This window comes from Colossoma macropomum, unplaced genomic scaffold (assembly GCF_904425465.1).
Source record: "Colossoma macropomum unplaced genomic scaffold, Colossoma_macropomum, whole genome shotgun sequence".
Lineage (NCBI taxonomy): Eukaryota > Metazoa > Chordata > Actinopteri > Characiformes > Serrasalmidae > Colossoma > Colossoma macropomum.
This window is the reverse complement of record NW_023496021.1, coordinates 12,625-23,418: the sequence shown is the minus strand read 5'-3', so window position 1 is coordinate 23,418 and position 10,794 is coordinate 12,625. Positions and strand designations below refer to the sequence as shown.

General features: G+C 37.9%; 1 protein-coding gene across 2 annotated transcripts; it reads left to right on the top strand.

The window, feature by feature from the left end:
* The first annotated feature begins 3,388 nt into the window (after positions 1 to 3,388).
* On the top strand, positions 3,389 to 9,876 carry LOC118804032 (toll-interleukin 1 receptor (TIR) domain containing adaptor protein). 2 transcript variants are annotated; one of them, XM_036564637.1, is made up of 4 exons: positions 3,389 to 3,428; positions 6,217 to 6,265; positions 7,464 to 8,111; positions 9,439 to 9,876. In XM_036564637.1, coding segments are annotated over exons 2-4 (681 nt in total). In that variant the 5' UTR covers positions 3,389 to 3,428; positions 6,217 to 6,234; the 3' UTR covers positions 9,441 to 9,876. The 2 variants fall into 2 exon arrangements, with proteins under 2 accessions (XP_036420530.1, XP_036420529.1); XM_036564636.1 differs by lacking the exon at positions 9,439 to 9,876 and having other exon boundaries at positions 7,464 to 8,171.
* Positions 9,877 to 10,794: the final 918 nt, after the last annotated feature.

The window sequence follows — 10,794 nt, the reverse complement described above, 5'->3', positions numbered from 1 at the left end:
AAACATGCAATAAAATCTATCCTGAGATAAAAAAAAAGGCAGTGCAATAATGAATGTACAAGGAGGCACAGGTAACAGCAATACTGAATAAATATGTCCATATATTGGTACTGAAGTAAAGTGACTAGGTGTGGAGTAGTGACCAGATGTGCAAGATCACACGTAGTGTCTCACTGTAGACTCAACACTACACTGTGTTGTCTCAATCTCTCAAAAGTTGAACCAAAGTATCTATTTACACAGTAGTGAACTTACAATTTTCTAAAATATAGTGATTACATTTTTACATTACATTTAAAATCCACTACTTTATGTAAATCTATGAATAGTAAAAGTTATTTGCTCTGTAGTTTTTTTGCATTGTGATTATTTTCTTTGGCTTATGTAAACAACACTGTAAAAAGTAGAATGGGTAAGTTGATTTAAAGCGTTTTTGAGGTAGGACACAGCTCAGACTGAAATCAACTGTAATTCACACATAAGACAAATAAGCACAGAGGGGAAAAGAGAAGGCATTTCAGTAAACGTTTTGCTTTTTTTTTGCAATAAGAGAACTGTAAGATTAGAGATTAACACCCCACTGCTCTGTCTGCAAGTTTAGCCTCTATTCAGTGGCCAATTCCAACCACTGAGTTGTGATGAAATGATTAAAGGGATACAGATAGACTTCCAATAATCAAATTTGAATCTTTTTAATTTTGCTTAAGAATATATTCCTAACACCTAGAAATAATAGTTCTTTGGCTTTTGTGTCTCTGTGAGGCTTGTGTTATGTTGCTTGAGCAAGACACTCTGACATAAGAACCTGCTATTCTCATCTATCAGCTATTTTAGCAGATGTGCTGGAACCATTTACGGTCATGAAGTGAATCAGAAGTTTCATTTACATGTACAGTGCATTCAAACTTCACATTTAACATGAGAGTATAGTATAATACAAGAATAACATTTTGTAAAGAGAATTATACTTGTAAATAAGAATATTAAGAGTTAATTAATGCCCTTTGATGGACTGGCAACCTGTCCAGGGTGTTTCTTGCCTTCTCCCAAATGAGCGCTGGGATAGGCTCCAGCACCCCCCCAACCCAGGAGTATAAGCAGCTTAGGTGATGAGACAGACTGAGAGGTAGTTAATAGAAATTAACAAAACCACTAAGAATGCTGGGAAGCTTCTTGGGCACAAGACTCAGTATGTATTAGTAGATTGTATTAACAGTATGTATTAGTAGATTTGTGTTAGTAGACTCAGTATGTATTAGTAGATTGTATTAACAGTATGTACTAGTAGATTTGTGTTAGTCAACTCAGTATGTATTAGTAGATTGTATTAACAGTATGTATTAGTAGATTTGTGTTAGAAAGTTTAACAAAGTAGTAAAGTAAATGGGGCTGCACGGTGGCACCGCGGGTAGTGCTGTCGCCTCACAGCAAGAAGGGCCTGGGTTTGACTGTTTAATATATTAGGTCCTTTCTGTGTGGAGTTTGCACGTTCTCCCTGAGTTTGCGTGGGTTTCATAGGGATATTTATAGGCTGTTTCAGAAAGATATCATTTCTAATCCTTATGCAGTTACATAAGGGAATTGTGTTGTGAAAAATCTTGATTGGAAAAATATATAGACATTAATCTTCAAAATATCTGACAACCAATAAAATAAAGGAAAGGATGTCAGCTGTTCTTTCTGTAACCCAGAAACTCTTCTACACTTGTTCAAGCACTGCATCTACGCAAAAAAGTTCTGAAAGGATGTATATAGATTTATCATGGATTGTACTGACCCTGAATCTCTGCATGGATAATGTATAGTTTTGCTTTAGTCATAATAAAAATAAGATTAAAGAATATTATATAATTAATTTGTAGGTATAATTTGTATATATATATATATATATATATATACACATATGGAAATGGGGTATATATATTGTTATATATATACTACCCCATTTCCAAAAAAGTTGGGACGCTGTGCAAAATGTAAATAAAAATTAAATGCAATCAGGTAAAGCGTATATTTCATTGAAAATAGTACAACGACGACATATCAAATGTTAAAACTGAGAAATATATGCCCATTTTGAATTTGATGCCAAAAACACGTTCCAAAAAAGTTGGGACGGGAGCAAAAAAGGCTGGTAAAGTTGTGTAAAGCTTAAAAAACATCTAGGGGTTAATTGGCAACAGGTCAGTAACACGACTGGGTATAAAAAGAGCATCCCAGAGACGCGAGTCTTTTAGAAGTAAAGATGAGGAGGAATTCATCACTCTGTGAAAGACTGTGTGAGCAAATAGTGCAACAATTCAAGAATAACACTTCTCAATGTAAAATGGCAAAGAACTTCTGATTTTCATCATCTATAGTACATAATAACATTAAAAGATGCAAGGGACAAGAACCAGTATTTGCTTGCCATGATCTTTGAGCCCTCTAGTGGCACTGCATTAAAAACAGATATGATTCTATAGTGGAAATGAAGGTCTATGAAAGTTTGTTGTAGTTAAAAGTCTAAAATGCAAAGAAGAAACCGTATATACACGTTATCCAGAAACGCTGCCACCTTCTCTGGGCCCAAGCTCGTTTAAAATGAAATCATATTATTATGCAATGACACATCCCACGTACATAGAGTGTACATTTGCATTATGTCAACAATTTACCCTACACATACATTGGACTTGAAAATATATAATACTTCTTCATTAATATAAAGGAAAGAATCCAAACAGAATACATTTATACAACATACATACATTTTCCTTTTATGTAAAGCATCTTTTCATTTTAAGATTTAATTTTATAAAAGCTGCAAGGTTTTAGTGAACAAGGACAGTGCAAATCATGCAAACCATCACATCTCAAGGGCATGCATGTGCTAATGGAACATTTCTATAGGAGTTACTTTAAACCTGTCCTTCATAACTTGGAAGCTGTTCTGTTTTTTTAAAGCAGTGTTGTAGTAGAAGTGGTTGCTGGCAATGTCTTAATTTAATTATTTGCTTTCCTTAACATTAACCATTCAGTTTAAACAGAAAACGACCCCTGTAATGCACAAGTCAACATGTTTGTGCAACACTCACCAGGCCTGTGTTGTCATGGAAAGAATGGGGAAATTCCATTTGTTGAATGTTAAGTTGCTGTGACTACATGTTTTTAATTTATGTTTTTCATTCTGGGCTCTCACTTCCAAGAATAGATCTGGTTAGCCATGACTATTCTTTGACAACTGTGAAACATTCTGACTGCGTCTTTAAATGAGCAAATAAATGTTTAATATATTAGTGAGTTGGTTTCCCATGTGTCTATAGAAGAGAACTGACAAATAGAAAGGAGAAGTCATGATACTGTAACGTCACTTCTGCTTTTATATTTAGGTTTCCGTGAAATATTTCAGTCTCTTCCTTGATTTCATATCACTGCAATCTGCAAGTGTAAGTACTCAGCAACTGTGTTGAGTTTCATAGTTGTTGTCGTTTACTCATTTTGTATTTGTGTATCATGTAATGTCAGGTCATATGTCATATGTTGCGTGTCGTGTTGTGGTTGTTTTAGTGTGATGTTGTGTAAATGGAGTCTTCAACTGATACGTTTAACATGTGCAGTCATGCGCGGGCACGAGTAAAATGGCACGAGTAAAAACTCACTTCTTAAGAGTGTTTTGGTGTTAATATTTTTCCCTAGCCATAATTTGAGACTTTTAGAAACAGTGCAAGTCGAATAGTTGAAACCAAGGGTTTCCATGCTTCAATTTGGGTAAACTTCTCTTCTGTAATGAAATAATAAAAAGTGAATTGCATAAAAACTTTCAATTTATGTGCAAATGGAAAACTTGTCAATTTAAGTGGTCACCCAAAGATGGGGTTTCATTTAATTGGGTTTAAAAGTTTTAAAAATGATAAAAGTTTGAGGTTCCCTAGTTTACTAGCTTGAAGAAAGAGACTTACCTGGGCCACAAAAACTATGGAATGATGAGTCAAAATATGAAATATTTGGATCCAAGTACCATTTACTTCTAGAATGCAGCAAGAGCAAAAACTTATTATTTATTAAAAACAATATTGACATCAGACTTGTATTAAAGTGCTAAGGTATAAAAATGAGCTAGGAATGCAATGAGGTGATTGAGGTGATTGTGGCATTACTGGTCATAAAGTTAGTGATATATTTTAACCTAGTTCATGGCAATCTTAGCTGTGGCTATTATAGCTTACTTTAGAGCCATCCCATTCCATCACGATCATGGCTAGTTGGGCATTCATCAGCAAGATAGCAAGCAAAACAACCCAAAGTTGAGCAAGAATCTTTGCACAACTTTAACTAATTGACCATGTCCAATCCAAATATCCAGACCTGTGGCCTCCAGTCTCACAGACTTTGGATCCGCAATCTTTACTGAATTTAGTCAAGTGATTAACATCATCATGTCTGATCTGTGAGGCCACAGGACTGCAAACATATAAAATTGATGAGGGGACTTCAACTCAACTCGCTTCCATGGTTGATATTGACATCTTATTGAATGTCTGCACATTTGGGCATGATCTGTGTATTACTTATACTGGAAGACTGTTTGTCTCATTTTTTAATTTTTGTTTATTTATTTATTTGAAGCTTCCAAAGATGACAGGAATACTAATAGGGGAATCACACCAAACAAGACAATCATGGCATTTGGCATAATGGGTTTTCCTATTATATCTCCTAACAATTTGAATATTTCTGTCCGGTATGAATAGAAAGAGGGGCAGGACCAAGATGTATGCAATGGGTTGCTGGAGCTTGGTGACATCTATCATATGTAGAATCTATATTGTTGTAGATATTGGAGTCTGACTTTAGTAAAATGAAATCGATGTATTATTTTACATTGCATGAGACCATGCTTTGTACAAATAGAAGATTGATGGACCTTCTCAAGTGCACCATCCCAGAGTAATTTGGAATGTCCTCTCCTAGCAGTGCTTGCCAAAGAAATGTAATAGTCTGAAGAGAAACTAATCGTAAAGAATGGACCTGTTAATAAAGAGACAAAATTAAACCCTTTGTAGAAATTAATTGTATTTAGAATATGTCCAAAGGATTGTCAGTGGGTAAATTAGGAAACTGTGAAAAAACTGCAAATTTGTAAATATCTGAAGAAATGGTTCTAAGGGAGAGAGAGAATTTAGCAACTAGCTGTTAAAAGGATGCAAATGTATTTTCAATATATAAATCTTTAAATGTCTACCCAAATTGTACCAAACAGTAAATGCACCATCTGCCAGGGAAGAAGGACATATAAGATTTGCTACTACTGGGGCCATGGTAGGGAATGCTTGCAGCCCAAAATATCATTGGAATTTATTCCATATTCTCAAAATATTTTTTAACGAAAACAAGCAAAGAGATTTTAATAAGAGAACTCGCCAGTGCAATAAGGGATATTGGTCTAGAAGCCAAAGCCAAGCAGGGGATGTTGAATGGGGGTTGTGTTGCAACCAATTTTGTATCGTATTGGTCTTTGTAAAAGCTGTCTATGTATTCTTGGAGTTTTTTTTATCCCACATGAATTTCAAAATTAAAAAATCAAGCTTATGAAAAAGGGCAGAATGATTCTGGGGCAGAAAGATTGGTTTGCATTGAAACAAATAAACAAAAACCTGGGGAGGACTGGGGCCATGGTAGGGAATGCTTGCAACCCAAAATATCATTGGAATTTATGCCATATTCTCAAAATATTTTTTAACGAAAACAAGCAAAGAGATTTTAATAAGAGAACTCGCCAGTGCAATAAGGGATATTGGTCTCTTTTATTAAAATTCAATTTATAGCCTGATATAAAGGCAAACTAATCAAGTATGGCAAAAATTGTTGGAATGGATGTAGGGAGATCAGAGACATCTTATCTAACGAGAAAACATGAACACATCCTCTATGTAACACTCTGGGAGTACTTTTAGGTGATTTTTTTTTTTTTTAACTGAAAACGAATAATAAATCAGTCTGTTTGTGTTGAGTAGTTAAGGCGATGGATAGGTATTGCAGAGAAAATATAGGAAATGCAGAGAAAAAACATCAACTTAGTATAGATATTCCTTTCAAACTCACATTTTGTCCAAAGACTGTTTATCAGTTGAACTAATGAGTTTCCAAGCAAAGATTAGTGCTAGAATCTCCTAGATCTCCTGATAGATCTGATGTGAAGTCAATGCTAATACAAGCCACAATTGTTCTTTACAGAGGAAAGAACTGGGGAGGATGGAGACAAAAAATGGTAGTAGGATTTTTGGTAAGTTATTGTTCTATTACATACTATGCAATTTATAGATTCGTCTTTATTACACATGTGACATGGATATAAAAAAATATCAATATTAATGTTCTTAAATATTTTTACCCATTCAATCTATTTGAGAAATGTAGTACATTTCAGACATTAACATGTGTGAAATTTGATGCACTTTACTACACAGATATCAACTGATACTGTATTTTAGACCATCAACTTTATTCCCTGCTTGTTTTGGCCAAGTGCATGTAGACACCTGACCATCACACCTATATGAGTTTATTGGATATCCCATTCCAAGATCATGAGCATTAATATGGAGGTGTTCCCCCACTTTTTTGTGGCTCTAACAGCCTCCAGTCCTTCCATGAGATTTTGGAGTGTGTATGTGTATTTGTGCCCATTCAGTCAAACAAGCACTAGTGAAAAAAAAACAATGAAAAACAGCCCCAGACTATTATGCCTCCTCCACCAAACTTTACTGTAGGCACTATGCATTCTAGCAGGTAGAGTTTTCCTGGCATCTGCCAAACCCAGATTCATAAGTCAGTCTGCCAGTTAGTGAAGTGTGATTCATCACTTCGCAGAACACATTTCCACTGCTCCAGAATCCAGTGGAAGTATGTTTACACCACTCCAGCCAATGTTTGCCATTGCACATAGTGAACTTTGGCTTGTCTGCAGCTGCTTGGCCATGGAAATCCATTTTATTAACTTCCGACACACAATTGGATGTAACTTCCAGAGGCAAATTCAAACACTGTAATGCGTGATGCAACAGAGGGTAGGTGATAGGGATATGCGCTACATGCTTCAGCACTCAGCAGCCCTGCTCTGTGAGTTTGCGTAGTCTGCTGCTTTGTGGCTGAGCTGCTGATGTTCGATTTTTTTTTTTTACACCACTTAGCAATGGGTGTAGCTGAAACACCTGAACTCAATCATTAGGACGAGTGTCCACATACATTTGGCCAAATACTGGATGTTTTGTACCTAATAAAGAGGCCACTGAGTGTACTCTCCTTATATACATAGCAACACTCATAGCAACATAGCAGCACTGAACGCTGTGTGCATGTGGTAGCATTCTTGAGTTAGTGTGTCAGTTTTCTGTGTGATGTCATAGTCTAAAATTCATCTTATTCATCTATGTATCCTATGTATTTGCTTACTATGTGTTTACTTTTCTTCTCACATTTAGGCTGGTTTCATCAGTACTTTACAAAACCGAAAAATGAGTCTATTTCAGATCACAGAGGAAAACACGTCCAGAACAATGAGTCCTCTTCCGGTGTGAAATCATCCAGTGTAAATTCATCCTATGACGCTGTTACACATACAGACTGCAACTCCACTGCACTGAGTGTGCATTCCCTCTCCTATTGTACATGTTCCTCTCAGGGTTCAGCGAAGCCATTCCCTCCTGCTCTCAAGGCTCCATTTCGTTTGACCTGCAGATATGATGTGTGTGTGTGCCACAGTGAAAAAAACATTTCCCAGGCACACGCTTTGGTCTCTTTCCTGGAGTCTCCTTCCAGGGGGCTTCGCTGTTACTTGCAAACACGTGACTGTCCACTGGGTGGTGCTGTTTCCACTGAACTTTGTAAGGCTGTCCAGTCCAGCCACTGCTGGGTGCTGCTAATCAGTCCAAACTTCCTGCAGGATGACTGGTGCTTGTACCAGATGCATCAGGTCATCTGTGAAGGGCTTATGTCTCAGAGGATCATCCCTGCTGTCTTGGACATGCACATTTCAGAGATTCCACACGAACTGCGATTCTTCTACACTGTGGACCTGAACAGGAACCATGAGGCTGGCTACGCTCAGGTGTACAGAACGGTTCTTCAGTGTAAGAATTCTTTTTTTTTTTATTAGAGTGGCAGTTATTTATTTGATAGTTGTTCACTACCACCTCCTTTGTTCGCAGCTGGTGTATGGCTTAAAGCAGCTTTATGCAAGAATTGGTATTTTTTGCTACTGGGGTCCCCCTACAATTGTGGAGTGTAATTCACTTTTAAACCAGTTATAAACATAAAATGCGCTTTGAGCCCTCTTCATGGACAGCTTTACATGTGCATTTGTTGACAAGCTGATGGATAAAGAACAGGAAAAGATCAGAAGTGAAAGTTTTTCTAGCAAGTTTGCTAACATCACATTGAGATGTCTTGTTAGCGGTTAACCCTCTGTCAAAATGGGCTAACGTAGCTTGCTCAGCAAAACATCAAGCAAGCGCCACAACACAAGACATGTAAGCCAGCTGTCTGAGATTTACACTTGTCTGGTCTTTTGCCCAGTCAATCTCTCTTTTTCTCTCCCTTGCTTCCTCTGACAACGTCTTCTTCAGTCCTTTTGCAGCCCTTGCCATGATGTCCATGCTGGGAACACAGAGCTAGCTGTGTCTTATAGCAGAGAGCATATTTAATCATTGTGATAGTTGGCTGCAGACCCATAGTTGTTGGTGTGTGACGTGGGGCTGTAAAAGCCTTACGCAGTTCTCGTGAGAGATCTCTTGAATGCTGCACCAATGTTGCATAGGACTTTTTCACAGTGCTGTTGCAGTGACAATATGTGAACACCGGGGGTTAGAGAGGGGCTGGGGTTGGTGGTAACAGTCCCTGACCCATAGTCTAGCTACACGCTCAATTCAGTGCGAATAAGATTGAATATCAAGTCTCTTTTCACACCTAGTTCATTTGCTAAAGTCTGAAATTAAGTTTTTTTTATTATTCTTTTTGATTTGGTTTGGTTGGTTTCACACGGCAGTGACTGAAGTGCACCAAATTACACACCGGTGTTTGTTTATTCGTATGAATAAGGATGTTTGCAGGGACACAAGTGCTCTGTTACTGCCCAACATTTGAGCTCCAATACTTTGCATAAAAATGAGATGTTTAACTATGGAGTTAATTTTGTACCAAAAGTTTCAAATAAAATTATAAAATGCACAAGCAAAATATGGAGTATTAAAATGTCCACATTTGTTGCAAATACAAATAGTGAAAGTTAAATCAGACTTATTTTTTTAAAAAGATTTCTACTCATTTCACCCATTCTGATATAAATGTATTACTCATTGTGTCACTTTTGCTTAATTTGTTTCTATTTGCTGATTTTGCTGAAACATTTATTTTGCTTCTGAAATTTTTCTATTGGTTCTGACTTTTCACCCTTTTTAGAAGGAGTGGGTCTTGGAGGAGGGCGATCACCTGCACTTTCTATTGGTCAACCGATTTGGAGTGACAGGTCTTCTGAACACGTTGCCATTCAGCATAAACCTCAGCATGGTGGAACACGTTGTACTGAATGCTGCTTCAGGTCAAAGTGCTTATGGGACTCATTTATAATGTCTCTGTTTAGGTCCAGCATTGTACTGCCATTTTGAATGTTATGAACACTGTATGTCATATCCCTTTTAAGCTATTAATGTAACACAGGTTTATGGGGCCTGTGTTGACCTTTGTAAAATTATATAACTGTTATTTTGGGCTTGAAGAATTTAAACTTAGTTGTTTATGAATAAACAATGTTTGTCAGTTTGCAGATGCTAGCACTAGCTAGCCTGGCAGTGCTCACTAAAGGGCTAACTAGACTTGCCATACTGGTAATGAAACTAAACTGCTTAAATACACTATATTGCCAAAAGTATTTGCTCATCTGCCTTCACATGCATTTGAACTTGAGTGAAATCCCATTCTTAATCCATAGGGTTTAATATGGGCTTTGCAGCTATAACAGCTTCAACTCTTCTGGGAAGGCTTTCCACAAGGTTTAGGAGTGTGTTTATGGGAATTTTTGACCATTCCTCCAGAAGTGCATTTGTGAGGTCAGACACTGATGTTGGACAAGAAGGCCTGGCTCGCAGTCTCCGCTCTAATTCATCCCAAAGGTGTTCTATCAGGTTGAGCTCAGGACTCTGTGCAGGCCAGTCAAGTTCTTTCACACCAAACTCGCTCATCCATGTCTTTATGGACCTTGCTTTGTGCACTGGTGCGCAGTCATGCTGGAACAGGAAGGGGCCATCCCCAAACTGTTCCCACTAAGTTGGGAGCATGAAATTGTCCAAAATCTCTTGGTCTGCTGAAGCATTAAGAGTTCCTTTCACCGGAACTAAGGGGCCGAGCCCAAACTCCTGAAAAACACCCCCACACCATAATCCCCCCTCCACCAAACTTTACACTTGACACAATGCAATCAGACAAGTACCGGCAATCAGACAAGTTCTCCTGGCAACTGCCAAACCCAGACTCGTTCACCGGATTGCCAGACGGAGAAGCGTGATTTGTCACTCCAGAGAACACGTCTCTACTGCTCTAGAGTCCAGTGGCGGCGTGCTTTACACCACTGCATTTGATGATTTGCATTGCGCTTGGTGATGTAAGGCTTGGATGCAGCTGCTCGGCCATGGAAACCCAATCCATGAAGCTCTCTATGCACTGTTCTTGAGCTAATCTGAAGGCCATATGAAGTTTGGAGGTCTGTAGCGATTGACTCTGCAGAAAGTTGGCGACCTCTGCGCACTATGCGCCTCAGCA